This window comes from Phacochoerus africanus, chromosome 10 (genome assembly GCF_016906955.1).
Source record: "Phacochoerus africanus isolate WHEZ1 chromosome 10, ROS_Pafr_v1, whole genome shotgun sequence".
NCBI classification, from domain to species: Eukaryota; Metazoa; Chordata; class Mammalia; order Artiodactyla; family Suidae; genus Phacochoerus; species Phacochoerus africanus.
Window position 1 is genome coordinate 86,039,197 of NC_062553.1, and position 23,888 is coordinate 86,063,084.

Below are 23,888 nucleotides of genomic sequence, written 5' to 3' on the forward strand. Positions count from 1 at the left end.
TTACCCGCTGGCCCTAGGACGGGTAATTAGGGAGCTCACTGCAGTTCCTCCTGCAGTTCGGAAAACTGACACACACATTTCTCTACTTTTACAGCGCAGGAAGCAAGAGGCGCTTCCTTTTTTGCCTCCACCTGGACCAAGTCGCAGATTGGATTGAATTTGAGACCCGGCAGGGGTCGCTGCTGCCCATAAAGAGAGACCAAGGGAGCGTGGCACGCGAAGCCCAGTCTTTGACATCACACTAAGCTCCTCCTTGCACACACTAGACACACACACAAACATATACAGACACACACACACGCAGACGGCGTACTTCTCTCCGGCCGCTTGCTCCCGCTACCCGCGAGCCGGCCCCTCCCGAGGCAAGTGTGTGCCGGGAGCAGCCAGCAGCGCGGCGAGGAGCCGAGCGCCCTCAGCCAGAGGGACTCGCAGCAGTGTCGGCCGCCGCGCCCGGAGCGGGACCCGCTCGTCAGAGCGCTCAGCGTCAGCGGCCGGGACACCTTGGCGGCACCTCCGGCTGGAAGCAGCCGCCCCCGCCCCCGCCGGGGCTGCAGGCCGCCAGGCCGCCACCCGGCACGCTCTTGGGCCCCCTGCCACCTCTACGAAAGCAGGAGAAGCCGGGCGAAGGAGCAAGACGCTCGGCAGCTGGACTCTGTCGCAAGCCCCTAGCGCCCCCTCATCCTGCGCCCTTTCGGCGCCCGCAAAGCGAGATGCAACTGCCGCGCTCCGGCTGAAAGGGGAAGGGGCCGCAGCCATCCGCTTGCCTGGAATCCGGTCCCCGCGGCGGCTGCGCGTCCCGGCCACGGCCCCTCGGGCCCAGGAGTGAGCAGGAGCGGTAGCAGGAGGAGGAGAAGCGGCCAGCCGGGGGTTGGCCAGGGCCAGGGAGGAGGGACGGCGCGGGGGGAGCGCGCGGGGGGCGGGGAGGGGGGACCGGGCGGATAAAGATGGCAATGTCTCTCATCCAAGCGTGCCGCAGCCTGGCTCTCTCAACATGGCTGCTTTCCTTTTGTTTCGTGCATCTGCTCTGCCTGGACTTCACCGTGGCCGAGAAGGAGGAATGGTACACCGCCTTTGTGAACATCACCTACGCGGAGCCCGCGCCGGACCCCGGGGCTGGGGCGGCGGGCGGCGGCGGCGGCGGCGGCGGATCCGCCGCGGAGCTGCACACGGAGAAGACCGAGTGCGGGCGCTACGGGGAGCACTCGCCCAAGCAGGACGCCCGCGGGGAGGTGGTCATGGCCAGCTCGGCCCACGACCGCCTGGCCTGCGACCCCAACACTAAGTTCGCCGCCCCGGCCCACGGCAAGAACTGGATAGCCCTCATCCCCAAGGGCAACTGCACCTACAGGGATAAGATCCGGAACGCCTTCCTGCAGAACGCCTCCGCCGTGGTTATCTTCAACGTGGGCTCCAACACCAACGAGACCATCACCATGTCCCACGCAGGTAAGAGGCTCGGCGGGCGCGGGGCGGGGGAGGGGAGCCCGAGAAGGATGGAGACGCCGAGAAGGACCCAGCGCCCGCCTCTCCCTCCTAGCTCCTTTCTGGAAAGTCTGTGCTTTGCGAAAGCCGCGTCTCTGTTCCTTGAACCTACTAAGTTTTGCTATGCGTTACTTCGTGGGGTCTCCAAAGAGTGGGCTAACTGCATGGGATGCGGGGAGGAACCAGAGAGTGTGTTCCGCTTCGCCTCGTGCCACTCGGACCAGGCTTGGCCCAGGGGAGGCTGGGCTAACTTTTCCGAGTCCGATCTGGAAGGTGGGGGACGGGGGACAGAGCTCGGTTGTTGTTTTAGGCCAGTGACGGCCCGGCACCTGTTTGGAACCGGTAGATCTGATAACCCAGCTCTGCACTTGGGTGTGTGCATCAGGTATACTGCTGCCGGCGTGGCGTTTGTGTATCAGGAGGTGGGTAGGGTTACCAGCGCTGGCGCTTGCCACTGCCAACTTGCTCAAGTCGGGTTTCAGCTCTTCGTGGGAGATTAAGAGTAACCCCCGCCACCCACTGGGTTGACGCACGTCATAAATAATACTGAAAATCCAGTGCTCTGCCAGGCTGTCATCCGGAGAAGCTGACAGGCGGTCATGATGGTAAATAATAACAATCCCACAACAACCCAAGAAGAGCTGGTGGCCATAAAGTTATGCCGGCTTTTCCAGTATTGCATTATCTTTTGCCTGCTTAAATATGCTGAATGTTTTCTTTATGGCGAGAATGGAATTTTTTTTCTGGGTAGAATAAGCTTTTCTTAATGGTCGCAGGGTGCCTGGACTAGAAATCCACGACTGCCCTAAAACTCGCTGTCTCTCCCCGGGCCTGGTAGGAACAACAAGTCCTCTCCAGGCTTGTCAGCAGAAGCAGTTCGGTTCAGCAGCCTCACCTCAAGTCCAGGGTGGCTTGTTGCTTCAGTACCCCGGAGAACCTTGCCCTCTTTCCCCAGAGGAGTTGCTGGGTTGAGGCTGTGGCATCCGGAGGGAGGAGGAGAGAATGGAAGTTGCAGATGTGTTTTCTGACTGGAGTCTCCTAATCAAAAACATTATTAAAATCTGGCTTTTAAGATAAACAGTCATGCTATTGAAATGGAGTACCAAGCTTTGGCCACATGGGCGGGGTACTTGGGGGTACATTCCTAGAGCTCATGTCACCTATTAGGGAAATATAAGTTGATTTGCCTCTGGCCTTCAACACCAGCTGTTTTAGACAAGGAACTTGTGAGACCTAACTCAGACAGGTGGGGTGGGGGAAGTCCAATGCCAAGACATGGGCCAAAAACAATGCAGTGCATTAGTTATTGAAGAGGGGCAGAAGCAGTTAACTTCTTAGAATAGTTAGGATAGACTTTGAGGAACGTTTGATACAGTTTCTTGAGTTTTGTAGGCAAGAGATGGTACTCTGATTTTGAGCCATAGAGCATGAATTAAACTTTATAATATTGAAGAATTTGGAGGTCTATAGAAGAGCATTTTAAGACATGTAGAGTACCTTTGAAAACATATTTAGTATCTAAACTTCAGTGGGGGGAGTGTGAAGGAAGATTTTTCTGTTGTTGCTGTTCTTGAAACTCCAAGAAGATTGATAGCTGACTTTGCAGGATCCTTTGCATGTTTCTTTGAGCATAGGCGTGAAACCAAACTCACCGGCTTAGAACACAAAGTAAGAGGCATCGTTCATCCCTGTCTGAAAAGATTCTTCAGAACTGCCAACACATTGGATCAATTAATGGCTTGCCTGTGTTTACAGCAGTAAGCTGATTGTCCACAGAAATGGTGCTTGACTAAGATGTAGTGGGAATAAATAAAAGGCTTAGTAATAGTTTGAGAGTTAGAGAATTTCCTTGACATTTTCTCAGTCTGCTCTGTTTCCAAGAATGTGTTAATCCTATATCTGCTACTAGCCATGGAGCGTCCATATTATCATTTGACATATTGCCACATTAGGAGACTGGATTCACTTTAGTCAGATTGCATTGATTTCTGCTAAAGTCTCATTATAAGGAGATACATGACCCGGTTGCTTGGCGAACCTTTCACTTTTAACTTCTGCCTGAATCTGAAACGGCGCCAGCCCTGGTCTGGCTGTCTGTGCCTTATACTTAGCTCTAGAATGTGAGGGGTTTAGTTTTTCTAGTTGAATTTAGAAGTCTGACTCAAAATTTATCTTAGGAAAGGGTGTACATGTTAGGCGCTAATCACATACTCTTGTTTTGTGAATGTGGGATGCAGTCAAGTGTACTCGAGGCTCCTTGCATTTGTGAACTTTTTATCTCAGTCTCTAAGTAAACATCAGCCTTTGCCTTAAAAAAAATCTCACCTCTTCTCTAGATCCTTTATTTTCAGAACTGAAAGCTCTCAGGTGAGGGGAAAGCCTGACTTCAGCGTTATGCACCCCTTCCTATAATTTCTTTTTTTTTCTCTTTTTGCTTTTTAGGGCTGCACCTTCAGCATATGGAGGTTCCTAGGCTAGGGGTCCAATCCGAGCTGTAGCCGCCGGCCTACACCACAGCCACAGCAACGCAGGATCCCAGCCGCATCTGCGACCTGCACCTCAGCTCACAGCAACACCAGGTATTCTTAGCCCACTGAGCGAAGCCAAGGATTGAACCCGAAACCTCATGGTTGAAGTGGGATTCATTTCTGCTGTGCCACAACAGGAACTCCCCCTCCCTGTAATTTCTATGCTTTTGGGGTGATGTGACCCCAACACATCCACTGTCATGAAATTCAGTGAAATAGAAGTCATTTCCCCTTCGCCTTTCTGTATAGCCTTTCCGTCTGATTTTTCCTTTTCTGCTGATAATTTTGGGTTTCTGACACTTCTGCAATTATGGTTTCTCCTTCACCAAGACACAGATTCTCCTGGGATAGACTAGTAGTTTTAGTTTGTAACCAGCTTTTAAAAATCTCTTTTAAAACATGCCCACATTATTGAATGAGAGGTCACATGTCATACAATCCACTCATTTAGAGGATACAATTTAATGGCTTTTATTCTACAGAGTTGTAGGACCTCACCACTGATTCCAAAAAAGAAATCCTAGCAGTCGCTCCTCATTATTGTCCAATACCCCAGCTTCAGGTAACCACTAGTCTACTTTCTGTCTCTATTTGCCTATTCTGGATAGTTCATTTGAATGCAATCAAGTAATATGTGTTTTTCTGTGATTGGCCTCTTTCACTTGGTATGTTTTCAAGGTCTGATGATGCTGTAGCCTGTATTGGTAGTGCCTTCCTTTGTGTTGCCAAATAATATTTCATTGTATGCATATCCCAGATTTAAAATTCATCAGTTAGTGGACCTTTCAGCTCTTTCCACTTTGTGGTTATTGTGCATAACACTGCTGTGAACAGTCAGGTACAAGTGTGTGTGTGAACATTTTCCCTGGGGTTCGTACCCAGGAGTGAAATTTCTGGGTCGTGTGGAAACTGTATGTTTAGGCTTTGGCAAGACTGCAAGATTGTTTTTCAAAAAAAGTCACCATTTCACATTCCCACCAGCAGTGTAGGAGGGTTCCCACCTCTCCACAGCCTCATCAACCCTTGTGGTCTCTCTTGGAGTTTGGCCATCCCAGAGGTTATGAAGCTGTGTCTTTGTTGCCCTTGCTGTTTGCATTTCCCTGATGACTAATAGTTGCTTTTTAACATATTCTTAATTCTCTGTCTGCTTTTCCTTTTGCTCCTTTCCTCCTTGCTCTCCATTATTTGTTTTTCCAGCTCAAACATGTTTTGTCTTAAAGAAGAAAGGAGGGGGTTCCCGTTGTGGCGCAGTGGTTAACGAATCCCACTAGGAACCATGAGGTTGCGGGTTCGGTCCCTGCCCTTGCTCAGTGGGTTAACAATCCAGCGTTGCCGTGAGCTGTGGTGTAGGTTGCAGACGCGGCTCGGATCCTGCGTTGCTGTGGCTCTGGCGTAGGCCGGTGGCTACAGCTCCGATTCGACCCCTAGCCTAGGAACCTCCATATGCCGAGAGAGCGGCCCAAAGAAATAGCAAAAAGACAAAAAAAAAAAAAAAAAGAAGAAGAAGAAGAAAGGAGGTTAATAGAGAAAAGAGATCTACCTCTTCCAATTTTGGAAAAAACTAAAAAAAAAAAAACAAAAATTCCGTGGGCCTGAGACTGTATATGTTCCCTCTAAAAGGATGTGAGAAACTGCGTCTTACGTGCTTTAGAGAACTTCTTCCTGGGTTTGCTTTGTGAAAGAGCAATAGGAGGGCTGAGTAAAAAGCTATCTAGGAGGAGTTCCCTGGTGGCCTAGTAGGTTAAGGATTAAGGATCCGGCATTGTCACTACTGTAGTGCAGGTTCAGTCCCTGGCCTGAAAACTTCCACATACTGTCCACGCAGCCAAGAAATGAAAGATAGGAATCCAGCCTCCACCTGAGAGCCCCGGAAGTACACTTCCAGGTACAGGTAAAGACAGTGAGATCCATATTATCTCCCAGGAGCTGATCCAATGCCTGTGAACCTTAAAGTACACTCTGAAGGAAGTGATATGAGCCATTTCTAGAGGCACTTTTGGGAAGTGGTAAATTAGGAGTGTAGCCTCTAGCTGGCCACTAGAGTTTGTGTCCTGGCTCTGCTGCTTTCTCACTATGGATCTTTGAGCACGTGACTCAGCTTCTCAGGGTCTGTTTCCTCGTTTATGAAAAGGGGGAGCCTCAGTTGCTGCTGTGGGAATTAAAGGAGTTAATACGAGGACAGTGTTTGTGTCTGTAGCGGGTAGGTAGCTGACATACAGGCTAATCCTTATAAGCATTGTGCGTGGGGTCACCCAGAGCCTCTACATGGGTCACCAGGCCCCGGGCTCACCGAGGCCCTGGAAGCCTTAGGGAGGAATTCTCCACTCACCCTCTTCTGCTTTGGAGCCGTCACGCTAGTTTCTCTTTGTGGTTTCTGGGATAAACACGGTAGACCTAGAAGTCTGTGGGGAGGCAGCAGGTGTCGAGTCATGATGTTGAAGAAATAAACGATGCATTTTCTTTTTATCCTTTTGAAAAGAGTGTGCCAGCTATCTTGTCTATTGTGAGCATATAGTTAAAGGAGGAAACTAAACACATAGCTGTCCAGGAAGAACTTTTGAGAGATGAGGCTCCTAATAGTAACTTCGAGAGGAAGGGAGGGAAGAGATGGTTGCAGTAACTATCCACGAAATAAGCTCAGCCCTGGGTGAGGAGGAGCCCAGGATGGGGTGTATCTCATGTATTCTAGGACCTCATCAAGGTTGGAGGAGAAGACTTAACGAGAATCACTGAGGCTCTCTTCTGTGGAGGTGGGTGCTAAGATTTTAATTCATGGGTTCATGCTACATGTCTCTTAATAACTGAAGTCTGCCTTTGCCTTAACCTCTGTAAAATGAACTAGCTGCTATATGTGTATATATATATATATATATATATATATATATTTGTAGGACTTGTATTTATGTACAGTTTTTTTGTGTGCAGTTTTTTTGTTTTTTGTTTTTTTTCTTTTTAGGGCTGCACCTGGGGCATATGGAAGTTCCCAGGCTAGGGGTTGAATCAGAGTTACAGCTGCACCCTATGCTGCAGCTTGTGGCAATGCAGATCATTAACCCATTGAGCGAGGCCAGGGATCAAAACTGCGTCCTCATGGATATTCGTCAGGTTCTTGACTCGCTGAACCACAACTAGAACTCCTGTGTGCAGTTTTGTTTTACGTTTTCCTTTAAGTAATATGTTTAACTCTCTTCAGTGTATGGTAGCCCTCTCTCTATTCTGTGTCAGTCATAATTGTAAATTCCTTGTGTAGTAGTTCATGTAATTCTCACAACAACACTGAGGGATAGGTACAGTTATTAGCTCCATTTCACTGACAAGAAAACTGAGGCTAGGCAGGGGAGGTGACTTGGTCATGCAGGTAGGAAGTGGTGGAGCTGGGCTTGCAAACCTGTGCAGTCTGTTTCCTGAATCTGTGCTTGTAGCTGCTGTTCCATATACCCCTCCACCCTAGGGGGTACCATACAGATGACATGTGGAAGTGAGGACTTTGAGCTAAAACCGATGGCCATTTCAGGAGACTTGAGCGCATCTGTCAGCCAGATGCAAGTCTTGCCTTGCAGACCGCATTTTTGTAATGGGAGAGGTAGGACCTGATGTTTGGGGCTGTCCTCCTCCAGACCGACCTCTGATTAACCATTTGGCTGTGCTCAGTCACTTTCTATTCTAGGCCACAGTTTCCTCTCTTATAAAATGAGAGGTTTGAATCAGTTGAGCTCTAAGAGCTATTTGAACACTACCCTTTATTCCTTATATATTCAGAAGTCAGGATATTGTTACTAAAAATTCAGATTTCTGGCTTCTCATGAGAAAATCTGACAATAGGGATGAGCGCTCCTGCGGAGCAGTGGCTGGTCATTTAGACCATCAGCGTGCCCAGCGCTTGGCTCAAGTCCCCATCGCTGCCTGTGGCCTGGCTCTCAGCCTGCTCTCTGCCCATGTGCCTCAACCCTGAGGCTCGTGTATTTGGAACCTCAGCTTTATGGAGTCAAACTATGAGGAGAAGGTACAGCAGGCAGACTTAGGGGGAAAATTCATAGAGATAGAATCAGTGAAAAATGGAAGAGGTTTTCTTGAAAGGTGAAGCTTTCTCTTGCATTCAGATGGAAACCGAACACAGGATTTATGCACTGAGTTCCAGGGGGTGATGCCTGAAGGGCCTTCCCAAGTTGAGAGCCTGTGATTCTCTATCATTTAGATATTTAAGAGACAGTTCTTAACAGCCTCAGTTTCCATTTCATTTTTCTCTTAAGATATATATGGAAAAGTTATCATTCATTCTTGGTCTTAATCTCCCAGGGCAAAACAATTTCATCTGTCCCACTTAGTGTTTATTTGTTTGGCGCTAAACTGTACTTCTTCACCTGTCTTTTTATGGGCAGACAGATATCCACTAGAAATTCTAGACTCTATATTAAAAGCCATAGTTCAGGAGTTCCCGTCGTGGCGCAGTGGTTAACGAATCCGACTAGGAACCATGAGATGGCGGGTTCGGTCCCTGCCCTTGCTCAGTGGGTTAATGATCCAGCGTTGCCGTGAGCTGTGGTGTAGGTTGCAGACGCGGCTCGGATCCCTCGTTGCTGTGGCTCTGGCGTAGGCCGGTGGCTACAGCTCCGATTCAACCCCTAGCCTGGGAACCTCCATATGCCGCGGGAGCGGCCCAAGAAATAGCAACAACAACAACAACAAAGACAAAAGACAAAAAAAAAAGCCATAGTTCATGGAGGAGTTCTCATTGTGGCACAGTGGAAATGAATGCAACTAGTATCCATGAGGATGAGGGTTCAATCCCTGGCCTCGCTCAGGGTTGGGAATCCGGCATTGCTGTGAGCTGTCGTGTAGGTCACAGATGCAGCTCGGATCTGTCATTGCTGTGGCTGTGGCATAGGCCAGCAGCTATAGCTCTGATTCGCCCCATAGCCCGGGTACTTCCATATGCTGTGGGTATAGCCCTAAAAAGCAAAATAATAATAGTAATAATAATAATAATTGCCATAGTTCAACGAGTTCCTCTTGTGGCTCAGTGGAAATGAACCCAACAAATATCCATGAGGATACAAGTTTGATCCTGGCCTCCCTCAGTGGGTTAAGGATCTGGCATTGTCATGAGCTGTGGTGTAGGTCACAGACACGTCTTAGATCCTGAGTTGCTGTGGCTGTGGGGTAGGCCAGTGGCTACAGCTCGGATTCAACCCCTGGCCTGGGAACTTCCATATGCCGCAGGTGCAGCCCTAAAAAGCAAAAAAATTAAAAATAAAAAAGATAAGAGCCATAGTTCATTGTCAGTGTTAAATAACATTACTTGGCAATGGAACTTAATATGACCTGGGCATTTCAAGGGATTGTATGGTTTGTTTACTCATTTCAGGGGATTTGGAAGGAATCCTTCCTTATCCTTCTGATCTTTAGTAAGAATTCCATCCTCATCTCTCTGGTTGCCTCTGCTCTTAAAGATCCCCTGATTTCTCAAAAAGGAAGGAATTTTATGACCACAAAATCTGAAAAGGTTCAGAAAGAATGTAGGACTTGATTAGGGACAGGTTATGCTTCTGATGCAACGTGAGTTTGTTAGAAACCAGTCTCAACTTTTGAAAAGAAGAACCTGGACCATTAGCACTGCATTTTTGGACATGAAACTCAGTATATGAAGAACTTAATGCTTTGATAGCCCTTGAAAGTCTTCGGTTTATCCCCTGAAAAGTTGCCTCATCTTATATACTCTATAAGGAGGACCTTCACTTACTGCCGAGGAACTGAAATGATGCTGGAATTCTGTGTATTGGCTAATGTAAACTGAGAGATGCTAACTTTGAATTAACCTGAGTGGGATTTGAATTTCATTTTATCTCAGTTCCTGTGGATTTTCTTGGTAATATAAAACCCAGAAAAATAAGCCAGCCTTGTGCTATGAGATTGTTTTTTTACTAAGCTGCAATTACAGTGATTCTATTAAATGGAAACTTTTGCTGTAAGTATACTCTAATCTTTTATTTTAAACTTGGAGGGGTTAATCACTTAGCAGTTTAACTTTTGATAGGATAAGTGTGCTTTATAAATTGAAGTAAAAATATTAATGATTAGGATTAGAGCTAGTTCTTATATTTTTCTATATGAGAGGAAAATTAAATTATTTTACTGCTTCAAAAGCATTGGTTGTAAATTGATTTCTGCAAGTATCATTTTTTTAAAAAATTGTCTCTTCCCTAATATAGTGATATTTAGAACCTCTTTTTTGGTAGAAATGAGCATCATTTGTCATAAAACTAAAGCTTATATATTGGATTGTTAGGCTGTTCCATATTCAGTGTATAAACATCTATTTCATAGTAGAGATTTGAAGAATTTTAGAAGTATTTTTGCACTAAATGTATTGCCTATTCATGTTCTTTCCAAGCAGAGGTATCTAATGAATACATATATTAGGTAGGATCCAGGAAATATTTTCTTTCTTAACCAGATCAGCCTGGTATGTCTCCATCATAATTTTTTTTTTTTAACACACACCATCCACATAAGCAGTATTGAAAAGGCAAGGATTTGAGATATTTCAGAGGCATTGTTGGGGTACCTATACAACGGCCTTTTTTTCCCTGTAAAGTATTTCTTTTCCCTGTCCCCATTTTCTATAGAAGATATTCATCTGGCCATTCTATAGCCATGAACTGATTCTACCTCCATGTAATTCCAAATGATCCAAAGAGTAGTGGAAAAGAAAAAACATTTTCTTCTTTATTTACCATGGTGCTTGGAATGAGCTGGCTGCCCCTGGAAGGTCCCTTCTCTGCGACCTCATCACTAAGGCACACTTCCTAGTGACTCTACTGGAATGACAGCAGCCCTGCCCCTTCCAGTCCCCAGCACACACCCTGCCCCTCTCCCAGCAGCCTGTCCCCTCCCCCCAGAATGTAAGTGCCCCCAAGAAGCAGGGCTCATAGACGTATTTTGTTCCTGGGGAAGTTCCCAAAGCCTATGGTCCCTGGAGTACGGAAACGTGCTCAGTAAATCTTGTTGTGATCTGTTAACCAAGACCGGAAAGACGGACTGCATTAACATGTTTGTCTCTCATTTCATGAAAAAATGTTCTGAGATACTAAAATCTTTTTCCCTTCGCTTTTGACTTATATAAATGAGGTCAGGGAGATTCTAATTTGAGTCTCCCATTAAAATAATTGAGTCATCTTGTAGAATGTGACATGAAGTGGGTGCCTGTTTCATGCCCTTCATCTCAAGAGAAATAAGACATGCCAGGAATAAGCAGAAGGACACAGGGTAGCCAGAACAGTTGTACCAAATACAATTCTGGTTTGTTTTGTTTTGTTTCTGTCTTTTTTGCCTTTTCTTGAGCCGCTCCCGTAGCATATGGAGGTTCCCAGGCTAGGGGTCTAATCGGAGCTGTAGCCACCAGCCTACACCACAGCCACAGCAACGCGGGATCCAAGCCGTGTCTGCGACCTACACCACAGCTCATGGCAATGCCAGATCCTTAACCCACTGAGAGAGGCCAGGGATAGAACCCGCAACCTCATTGTTCCTAGTCAGATTCATTAACCATTGCGCCATGATGGGAACTCCACAATTCTGTGCTTATGTTTAGTGTTCTGCAGCTTTAATAGATAAAGCTGTGTGTATGTGTGTATATATTTTAGAGTAAAATACATATGCCTTATAGAAAATTTTGAAAATGTGGAAGATTTAAAAAGAGAGGACGGGAGTTCCTGTCGTGGCTCAGTGGTTAACGAATCTGACTAGGAACCATGAGGTTGCGGGTTCAGTCCCTGGCTTTGCTCAGTGGGTTAAGGATCCGGCGTTGCCGTGAGCTGTGGTGTAGGTCGCAGACGTGGCTCGAATCCCGTGTTGCTGTGGCTGTGGTATAGGCTGGCAGCTATAGTTCTGATTCGACCCCTAGCCTGGGAACCTCCATATGCCACGGATGCAGCCCTAAAAAGACAAAAGACCCCCCCCCCAAAAAAAGAGGAATGAAACCTCAATGATAGAAGCATCAAGATCACTCTTGCCTTGCCTTGCCTTAGTCTGTGTCTGGGGGATGGATGTTGAGTGCAGACTGACAGGGAATTGGGAGGCTTGGGTTTCAGTTGTGGTTCAAGTTGGCTTTACTGCTGGCAGGTCACTACCCAGCTCTGGGTCTCCTTTTCATTCATTTGAAAATGATAAGCAGGAGGCTCCAGGAGGGGAACTTGGTTTAGATCAGTGATTGGCCATCCTGGCCTCATGGTAGAGTTACCTGGGGAGCTTAATCGTTACAGACACCCAGGTGCCACCTGCGGAGATTCTGATGTCATTGGGTGGTGGAAGGGGACTCTCCAGATGATTCTGCTATGCTGCCAGTGTTGACTCTGGAGTCTTTCTCTGGCTCTTTTATCCCACGGTTCTTTATTAATTATTTTTAAAAAAGCAGTCCTTCTTCCTTTGATGAAGTCAGAATCCGATATGGAAAAAAAGGGAAAATTCTAAAATTAATTGTAATGATTAAAACTGGTATGGACAGTGAAATATTACCTAAGACATGAATTAGCAACTCACTAATAATCACCAGATTTTGGAGACCAGCACAAAGACAAACAAATGGTAAACACAGCAAGTGGAGGAAAGCACACAAACTTCTGCAAAATGGGCCAAGAGCACAATAATGAGTCAGAAATGATCAGACGTTTTAATTGAGTTGGGTGAAATTTCATTAATATACTAAAGATTCATTGTCTTGATTGTAGCCTCTGGCAGAAGAGGTAGCAATACCTCTTGGTATTTTTTCCCAAGTAGGGGGGACCTCACTTTGCTTATGAAGACTGTCATTACCCAGTTTGGGGGGCAGTATAGGAGGGGGAGGAAGGTGATTCTGGCACACGGTTGACGTGGATTCTGACAGAGTCACTTGCCAGGGAGACATGAAGCAACACAGGGCTCAGGATGGAAGTTTGACTTCCTTCAGTGGGTGGAAATGAGAGTCCACCATTCTGGAATGTGAGTGCAGTAAAGGAGCCGCCGAGGCTGGGTCTTGCTGGGCATGGACCGCCTGGAAGCTCAGGAACTAGGCGATTAACCTAAGCCTTCATCTGTGAATCAAGCCTCCTGTGTCTCCATCAGAGCTGCTGCGAGTTCTTGCACTGCATGTGCAGTATAGGGCAGCCCGGAGCCATGAATTCATGTTAATGCTAATTACTGTCAAGAGGACCATATTCAGAATCAGACTGTGTCTCCCCACCTTTCTTGGCACCTACTGAGTCCTAGCTATCGTCACCTCTGCCAGGACTGCTGCTGTCACCTCCATGTGATGAGCGGCTCCCATTCCTGCCTCTACAATCTGCTCCCCATATAGCAGACAGAACGAACTTCTTTTTTTGGCTGCGCCAGTGGCATGCACAATTTCCCTGGCCAGGGATCGAACCCGTGCCACAGCTGCTACTGGAGCCGCTGCAGTGACTGTGCCATTGAGACACAAGGGGACTCCAGGATGAACTTTTAAAAATATCAAAGGACATCACTGCCCTTCTTCAATCTTCCAGGGGCTTTTCATCATGCTTGGAACTGAATCAGAGTTCTTGCCGTTGCCCCCAGGCTGTGACCTGATTGCGTCCCTGACTCCTGTCTGCCCCTTCTCCAGCCAACCTTCCTCTCCCTCTCCAGCCCTTCTCGTCTCCTTGCTGGCCCTCAAATATGCCAAACTTGCCACCACTGCAGGGCCTTTGGAACCCCGCCCCCCCAATTTTTTGGATGGAACTATTATTCACCCAGTAGACATCTCTTTGTGCTTCTGAAATGTGTGAGAATGACTCCCCAACGAGCGTATCTGGTAGACATTTTTCTCCCTCAATTTAACCAACTTATTTTTAAAATTCAGCTTGCCGTCTTGTTACCTGTACCCTGAGGAAGATAGCTTCTGGCAAAACGTAATTATAAAATCGTGGGATTTTTACGACTCACATGAGCAGGCAGAGTTATCAGGCCTCACCCTCCATTTTTGCAGCTTCCCCCCAGATATGTACCTGGCTCATCTCTTTAGAGCCTTCCTGACTCTGCTCAGTTGCCCCTTTGTCAGGCTTTTCCCCAACCACATTACACAACTGCTGTGACTCGTTCCCTCTGCCATTATCCCCCCTTATTTTTCTTCATAGCACTTAATCACTAATTGAAATTATTATACTATTTCTTTCATCCATTTACTTGATTATTATCTCTCACCCCTATGGAAATTTAAGCTCCCCAAGGGCAAGGTTCTTGTCTTGTTAACAGCTGTATTCCTAGAGCCTGGTGCATAAAAGTCATCCAGTAAATATCTCTTCAAAGTATGAACGGATAAGTGAATGGCAGGGTATCAACCCAGCCACAATTCTCGGGTGCCCTGCTCTCTTAAGGGATAAAGTAATGACTTTATATTCCATACTCTTTATTTGCTTTCTGTTGAAGGCACGATTTAATTTGAGGGATGAAAAACTGCTTTTCTTATCCTGTGCACAGCAGAGCAATTCTTGCTGGGCCTATGCTAAGGGATCCATCTCCTCTCTAATCTGAACTTGATCCTTGGTCGTCATTATGTCCTGAGATCATCTCCTGTTATCTGACTACTGTTTCTGAGATCTGGATACTTGTTCCATAATACGCACCAGCAAGTACTTCTCTATTCAGAGGAACTTTGCTCTGGAGTTTCTGCAAAGGGACTTCTTACAGATAGTGGAGTAGAAATGCCCTTTGGAGTAACTGTTATCAAACACAAAATCTGAAAGACGTAGCTGGACGTAGTGCTGCCTGATGTTTTTACCCAGAGATGAGCATCCAGGAGGCTCGATTCCTCAGGGGGCCCCAAAACATTACTTACTAGAAGGAAGCCTTAAAGGTTGACTGTAAATGCTACCTGTATTGTTTAAGTATGAATCTGTCTCTATAGGTAGCAAATAACCAGTGAGATTTGCCAAGTTGTGACTTTGTGGGCAATGAGAGAACTATGAAAGAAAGCTCAAGTTTTGTTGAAAATCAGAATAAGAGGTGAAAGCAGTAGTTTGCTAATGCAGTTGACGTTTGCTGTAGAGGGAATTGACTCTCCTATGTATTTACATGTCTTTACTTTTTAGCTCTGAAAAATGATATGCAGAGAGAGTTTGAAGCAATTAGGTGGTCTTATCCTTACCAGTTTGAGTTTCTTTTTATAGAAAAGACATATACTGTATCACTACTTTGTTCTTTCCATCCTCAGTGCATTTCCCACTTCATTGAGATCAGTTCCTTACCTGGCTCTCTCTCCTGCCAGACACCCAACCCCTTACACTAGTGTCTGGAATGATTCCCTGTGTGTGGTGACATTAGCCAATTGTTCTGCTTAATTGTGACCCACCTTGATGCCAGTCACCTGGTGGAAGGTTCCTGGCCTTTAGACCAAGTATTTAAAGGAAATAATCAGGGAGTTCCCATTGTGGTTTGGTGCGTTAAGAACCCAACACAGTGTCCCTGAGGATGCATGTTTGATTCCTGGTCATGCTCAGTGGGTTAAAGATCTGGTGTTGCTGCAAGTTGTGGTGTAGGTCGCAGATGTGGCTTGGATTCAGCATTGCTGTGGCTGTGGCGTAGGCCTGTGGCTGAAACTCTGATTTGACCCCTAGCCTGGGAACTTCCATATGTCAGGGGCAAAACAAACAAAAAAAAAAGAATACATAAATAAAGGAAATAACTGACTTCACAGGGGAAAAAAAGAATAAATAAATAAAGGAAATAACTAACTTCTATATGAAGCTCACCTTGCAAACACTAAACCTATGCAGGAGAGGTCGACATCTCTCTTGTGGGGCCATGTTCAGAAAAAGCATGAAGTGATGCTTTATTACAATCCAAGGTCTGTAGATTAAAAAGTCATTAGTCTCTTCTATCCTCTTGACCTCTGTGGATATCTTGAAAAGCCATGCATCTAATTAAAACTGGATCCTTTTAAATTAGAAAGTCTTACTCTCTTCGGTAAAACAAACTGTCTCTTGTAATTTGGCTTACTGCTGTCTGAAACTAATCACCGTTCTTTTCTATTGAGATACTATATTAAGTATATCTTAGTTTCTTACTCATAAAAAGACCTTTGTGTTTCATTAGCTTAGTCATAGTGTGAAAAATACATTACATTGTAGGTAAGAAGAGAAAAGGCCATTTTTCTTTAGCAAAGCTAATTAGAATTCATTTTGAACCACAGCATGTCCATGAAGTCTGCTCACTATTTTTATATTTAGTCTTTGAAAAGGTGGCACATAATTACTTCAGTACAGTTTGTGCATTCCAGAATAAGTGATATTTTGGCATTAAAGTGAAATTTCTGAGTAGGTTAAGGTATTGGAACAGTGCATGCTGTCACCGTCGTGTTAAAATAATTGCAGTTCATTGACTCATGCAAATGTATTCTGCTGTGTTTCCTGTTTGCAGTTTATCACATTTATCACTAGAACAATATAAATAAGAAAACAGAAAAACAGCTCAGATTTTGGCCCTTGATTGATTTTTGGTAACTAGGATGGCATTTTTTTTTTCTTTTTTTTTTGTCTTTTTGCCTCTTCTAGAGACGCTCCCACAGCATGTGGAGGTTCCCAGGCTAGGAGTCTAATCAGAGCTGTAGCCGCTGGCCTACACCACAGCCACAGCAACACGGGATTCGAGCCGCGTCTGCGACCCACACCACGGCTCACGGCAACGCCAGATCCTTAACCCACTGAGCAAGGCCAGGATCGAACCCGAAACTTCGTGGTTCCTAGTCGGATTCATTAACCACTGAGCCACGACGGGAACTCCAGATGGCATATTTTTTACAGGAACAATAGTCCTGAGACAGTAGTCCCTTGCCTGGCCTTTTTGGTTACCAAAAGAGATGTATCATCATGCAGGTTGACTGGTGGGAGGGGAGGCCTGAAGGGGAGGTCCAGTCACTGTCATTAGCATTTGAGCAGGACTGGGCATTTCTGCTGAAGCCAACACACTCCTTTTCTGGAGCTAGTAGGCCATGTGAATAAGATTATCTCAGCACCAAGGAAGAGGCCATCCCTTAAGTGTAGAGTGTTTGCCATCATTTCACATGCTGTAGGTGGAGAACAACCCGAGATAGAGGACCCTGAGATCATCCCAGACTTGTTTGTTCAGTTGCCAAGGTCACAGGGCAGCAGGGTTCCAAGGCAAGTGGATATGACCTGACCCTCTCCGTCTAGCAGCTCAGTGATGGACAAAGTCAGACCATGCCTTGGTGTTGATGAGCTTAGGACGAGACAGCAATCCTGACACCAAGTCCCCAGGGGTGGGGGCCTGTGGAGCTCTGACCAAAGAGCCTTGAGTGAGATGACTCAGTAATCGGGGAGCCTTCAGCAGCCACTGGGTGAGGGGCTCATGGCCCTGCCTTCTCCTTCCATCAGAGGCCACTGAGGAAAATTCTCTCCTTTACTGAATAAGCCAAGACATCCTTTCTGCAAATCACCTTTCTGGTTCCAGGCTTCTAGGTTAAGATCGCAAATATTCATTAGAGAAACACGGCAGATCGTTGCTGGGTGGAGTAAATGTTAAAAGGAAGAGAGTCAACACTCATTGTGAACACACAAGGCTGTGGGTAGGGCCTGGGTGTCTTTCCTACTTTACTCCTTTCACACACACTGTGAATTGGAAACTGCCCAGAGTCACAGATGGACAAAAGCAAAGCTGGTCATTTAATCCAGATCTATTTCAGTTTCAACTATTTTGGGAGACATGTAGGATTTCTTTGACTTTCAACTAACTTTTTGTTTGTTTGTTTCAGTGTATTTTTTTTTTATGAGGAGGGAACAAAAAGAAACTTTTTTTAAAGAAAATCTGTCTAGAAGTGTCATTTCCCATAAAAATTTGGTAATTTAATAATTTGCCATTGTTATTAAATTGTATGTTTGCAACAGTGCAGTTCTTTTACTGCGTGAGAAATATTTTTCTTTTTTAAATTAAAAAAAAATTTATTAGAGTTGATTTACAAGGTTGTGCCAACGTCTGCTATACAACAAAGTAACTCAGTCATACATACACATACATTCTTTTTCTCATACTATCTTCCATCATGGTCTGTTCCAAGAGATTGTATATAGTTAGTTCCCTGTGCTATGCTGCCTCATTGCTTATCCATTCTTAATGTAATAGTTTGCATCTACTAACCCCAAAGCCCCAGTCCATCTCATTTCCTCCCTGCCAAGAGATATTTCTTATTGACATATAAGGTACAAACCACCATGGATTTAACCCACGAGTCAAACTTTGTGCCCTGTGGGCATGATATTGTCTTTGGTTATATTATAGTCTTTGTCTGTATATTTTAGCTTAAAGAATATAGTTCTGAATGATTTATTCCCAGCAGTTGAAAATGCTGATGTTCCTAGAGAACCGAGTCAAGCTTCTGTCTGGTAATGCTATTGAAATAAAATGGTCTATACAGATTTTTGCCACTAAATGTTACTTTGAGTTCTATAAGAAATCGCTTCCTTCATGTTTATCCTACTGTAATTTTCCTAAATTTGTAATTTCTATAAATATTTGCATGCCAATACCAAATCCCATTTACCTGAAAAATATTTTAAGGTCAAGGTAAAAGAATGACTCTGTTACTGTGACTGGGGGGATTTTTTTAAGTGAATGTGTATATATAGTATATACTTTAAAATTTTAATTGGACTTAGATAATGCTTGATGCACAAAGTACTACAGCCATTTTGCTTGCTCATTAAATTGCTACACCCTTGATTTTAAAAAACATTTTCTATAATTGCATTTGTAGTTATTCATGCTCGGTAATTCATTCATCTATTTTTAGTGTTCCCTTTGGTTGCTTATTTTAGTGTAAATCTTAGTGTTTTCACTTGTAAGACTCTTACTGGTTAAGCATTCCTGAAGACTTTTTTCTAGACATACATGCACTGTTTTACTCCTTGCACAAATCTCCCCAGGCAAGCAAGTCAAAAAAAAACCCTCATAGTGAGCTTATGTCTGCCTATGGGTCAGTAGATTTATAAGTTTTTTCTCCCTGTGTTATCAGAATTATCCGGATATTACTTTTTTTAATTCACAACAAAATAAAAGGTCTTTGTCCTGAAAGATTTTTAGAGATCATCATCTTTAATTATTTTATGTTGATTGAAAAGCATGAATTAACCATTTTATCAGTGAAAAGCTCAAAGCCCCAAAAGTTTATGGCCTACTGGAGACCACACAGCAAGTGATAAGTGTGGTTGGAAGGGATGTTATCTGTGAAAGACTGAAGGACCACTTCCTCTAGATCAGAATCCTTAATCGTGGCGCTGTTGACATATTCAGTCCAGTAATTCTTTGTTGTCCTGTTGATACAGATTTGTTGAGAATCTTATGAGAATGCATGCAAAGCAGTGAGTGTAGAAGCTGGCACATAGTAAGCGCTGAAAAAATCACTGTTAAATTTGCCTATCAAATATGGATAAGGCCACCCATACATCATCTGAGAACCTCTGTGTAGCTGACAATGGAGAGACATGGGATTTATTGAAATAGAAAATAGTATTAAACTAGAAAAAATGTTTAGGAGAACAATTAAAGTATGCTTAATGCCAACAGAGGTCTGTATATAAGGATTGACCCAGATGGAAGAACTATGAAGAAATCTGACTACCCAGTAGAAAAATGTACTTTTGCTACCCAGAAGCAAATGTATTTCTCAGGTCTGAAGTAAGCACCAGCCAAGGGCAGGGGATGGGAGCTGTATTTGGAGAGTTTCACACTATACCTCCCTGAGTGATAGGCTAACAAGGGCACTTCAGTAGCATCACTGTGAGAGGAGGGCTTCTGAGATTATCCGAATGGAGGGAGAGCTGGAGCAGGTTAACGTGGTGTGAACCACGCTGACCGTAACAGACAGTGAGTCATAAGACAACCAGGGGTCTGAAAGAATAGAACTGGCCAACTCTCTCTCCCTTTGCCTTGGCCCAGTGTAATGACAAGTTAACAATTCAACAAAAGGAAAAGTAGATCTGTCTAGCTTCCATTTGAATGGATGAATTAATAGCTGGTTATAATGGCTTTATTTTTTTTTCTAGTTTTCTTGGAAATTCTACTCATATAGAAAGAAGGGTAGAACCCTGTCCAGATAAAATCTGTTTCAAAGAATCCATGAGCGTGGTCAGGAGAGGATGCAACAGACCTCAGGTCCACTTGCATGTATTATTGTCACCCAAGCATCCTTGAGCACAAAAGGAAACTAATGTTTTGTCAAGAATTCACTGTGGGTAAGGCATTGTACTAGGCTGTCATGTCATTATTGACATTGGCTGTATGGCTTAGTGGTTAGAGACAGACTAGAACCAGACCATGCAGACTCAAGTCCCAGTTCTGCCTCATAATCTCTTTGCCACTTGGGTCAAGTTAACCGGCCTCCCTGCTTCCGTTTCCTTGTATATAAAAATGGGAATAATAGGACCTGTTTCATGGGACTCTTATGAGAATGAATGGGATAATGTATGCAGAATATCTATACATATAATAAGTGCTATGAAGCCATTTTATAATTAGAATCTTATAATTTTAGAATGCTAATAAGAGAGCAAAGTAATACGTGGTTCTAGGATTCGTACCAATTTTAATCACGTGTCTGTGCTTTTTAATCTATAACATCATGCTTCTGCATGCTAATACTTAATGTGACCCCATAGCATAATGATATAAAATTGATGTCATCCTTGATTTCTAGGAAAACTAAATGCTAAGGTAGGTAAAATGTCTACTTTCATTGCACTTATATTCATCCCCAATTTATGCATTAGCTATAGAATCTCTTAATCTTTGATATATATAGGTGGAAGGATAGATCTTAAAAGGTTATAGTCTCAGGAGTTCCTGCTCTGGCACAACAGAATTGACAGTGTCTCTGCAGCAGTAGGCATGGGGGTTTGATCCCCGGCTGAGCACAGTGGGATAAGGATCTAGTGTTGCCACAGCTGTGGCAGTAGGTCATAACCCCAGCTCAGATTCAATCCATGGCTTAGGAACTTCATATGCTGTGGGGCGGCCAAAAAAGAAAAAGAAAAAAAAGGATTATACTCTTGGATGATACTTAGTATATTTGTCTGTATTTGACATAGTACTTGCCTCTACTTGATTTCATTTATTCTTGTAGTAGTACTTCCTAGATAGAAAAGATACTCCTATCTCAGCCTACAAATGAAGCTTAGAGTTTGAGTCCTAGTCAAGGAAGGACTGACATCCACATCTTCTCACTCACTAATGCAAAAGTTCTTACATATTTACTTAGCAGCTGTTAATTGAGCACCTGTTTTGTGCAGGTGTATTAAATCCCAACTATACAAAGAGCAAGATACCACTTCTTTTCTTAGCAGGTTACCGTCTAACAGATAAGACAGGTATGGCCCCTGTGTGATAATTGTTAGTGTGAACAGAGTACTGTAGGAACACTCAGGAGTGATTAAGAGGGCCTGAGGATTTGAAGAAGGCTTTGGAGGAGGCGACATTTTAAAAGTAATCAGAGTTGTGAGGAAAGTAGAAGATGGGAGTGCTTTAAGCAAAGGAAACCATGTGTTGGATTGTTGAGAGAAGGTGACTGGGCTGGAGTCACAAGCACATGGAGCATATGGTGAGATGAAACCAAGAAATAGTTTGAGGTGGAAAGGATGCTAAGGAGGTTGGACATTTTCCTGTAGGAGATAGGAAACCATTAAAGGTTTTCAAGCAGATATCACAGGTTCTTAGGCAAACGTTGTCAGAGCCCTATTTGAGAAAGTCATTGTCCTGGCTATAATGAAGTGTATATATAGGAGACATTGGTTTTAGAGACTGTTAATTTTGAAGGTACAGTGTTGGGCATGTTGTGTTTGAGGCTGGACACAGAGATGTTTGTGCCAATATTGTAGTGCTGAGGGTTGAAACTGTGAGGAAGGATGGAACCAACACTGGAGGAGGTGTACGGGGAGGGTACAGACCAGAGGACAGGTGGGGCGGCATTCTGGGGATTGGTAGTAGAAAGGAACCTTTTGGTTAGAAGAAAGCCGAAATAACTAAAATTATGGAAACCTAGGTTTGAGAGAATTTCAGTAAAGAGGTAGATGTTGCTGAGTGGTCAAGAGCTTGAGGCTGTTGGATTTTCTGTTTCATGATATATGTGGACTAAATGATGTCAAAAGTCCTATCCTGTTAACATTCTGGCCTCTTATTTGGGAGTTTTCTCTGGAGTCAGCCAAGGGAAAAAAATAATGGGCAAATTGGCCAATTGGAGAAATCCTTTAATTTTCAAAAACCATTCTCAGATGCCTTTTCCCATGTATGGGTATGAATTTGGTACTGCCATTTCTAATCTTGGTCTTTAAATCTCTGGAAAGAAATTTGTAATGGTTGGGTTGTATAAATATATAGAATTCGGAAGACTGGAAATTTAACTTCTAAACCATAGCCATACAGGGTTGGGGTTATAAATGAGAACAGTGCATAGACATCATAGTAGTTATTTGGATGTCAAATCATGATGGGGTAAACAAGGCCTGGAGACTGCAATTGGAATATAGAGATGTAGGGGTAAGGGTGTGGGTGTGTGGGTGGGTGTGTGTGAGAGAGAGAGAGAGAAAGAGAGAGGGAGAGAGGGAGAGAGAGATCCCTATGATTACAACCAAGCAAGACCTTATGGGGTCTTCCCAGGGCAGGCCCTTCTCCCATATCCTCTGCTATAACTCCTCCCTGAAGTACCTAGAAAATAGTATCTGATGCACATTTCCTGAGTCATTTTATAGAGGCTAAACCACCACCCGATAGAAGACATTAACTACTTGATGACCATGAGTGGGTAGCCCCAGACCTACTGGAGCCTAAGGACTGGTCATGTCACCCCCCGTCACACCACCCTGTTACCTCACCATTAACCAGTTAGAGCACTCTGCACAAGCCAATCACATAACTTGCAACCCCCTCCCTCATTTGGCTTTTAAAGGCTTTACAATTTTGGGTTCGGGGAGTTCGGGCTTTTCTGGGGCATGAGCCACCGGTCTTCTTGCGTGGCCCTACAGTAAACCTTTCTCAGCTCCAGACTCTGTTTCATGGTTTGTTTGGCCTTGATGTTCATCAGGCACATGAACTTGCACTAACATGATGGTGCTGGAAATGCCCAAGTTTCTGTTTAAGCCCTACTAGAATGATTTCGACTTAGACATCCTTCCCAAACTCACAAAGGTATAAACTTGTACTTATAGAATTTTCAATTTTTTTTCTTTTTAGGGCCACACCTGTGGCATATGGAGCTTCCCAGGCTAGGGGTCCAATTGGAGCTGTAGCCACGGGCCTACGCCATAGCCATAGCAACGCTGGATCCTTAACCCACTGAACAAGGCCAGGTATCGAACCTGCGTCCTCATGGATGCTAGTCAGAATCGTTTCCCCCGAGCCACGATGGGAACTCCAGAATTTTCATTATTTGAATGATCATTCTTAATGCTATTGTGAATACTGGCATTTCAGCAACCATTGCTTGCTTGCTTTTTTTTTTTTTTTTTTTTTTTTTTGCACATAGAGGTTGACAATCTGGGCTCTCTCGTATCTGCAGCCAATTTGGATTGGGGACATTGAATGGAATCATAAGTCATTGTCTTTGTTATTATGCAGAGTATCATTTGTTGAAGGTTTCCAAGAGGGGGAAGCAATGTTTTGCACAAGATTGGATGTACCGCTGGTGATGGATAAAGGGCTCTAGCGGTAAAACCTACTCATTGGAACCTTGTAGTCTTCTAACTCCACTCCCCCCAACTTTAAGAATGGAAACATTTCATAGCTCTTCTGCTTCCAAGTTGCTACTCAGCCCTGACTGCCATTAGCTTTATTGGAGATGATTCAGAACAGAGAGAAGACAAAGGTTTCTTGCCCTGAGAATTTTCC

At 44.4% G+C, this 23,888-nt stretch overlaps 1 protein-coding gene across 1 annotated transcript in view; it reads left to right on the forward strand.

Annotated features, from left to right (window-relative positions):
* Nucleotides 1-257: 257 nt before the first annotated feature.
* Nucleotides 258-23,888, forward strand: part of RNF150 (ring finger protein 150) — a 245,253-nt gene continuing 221,622 nt past the window's right edge. The window contains exon 1 of the mRNA XM_047797983.1: nucleotides 258-1,446. Within this exon, the coding sequence (XP_047653939.1) occupies nucleotides 945-1,446 (502 nt within the window). The 5' untranslated portion in view covers nucleotides 258-944. The remainder of the gene's footprint in view (nucleotides 1,447-23,888) is intronic.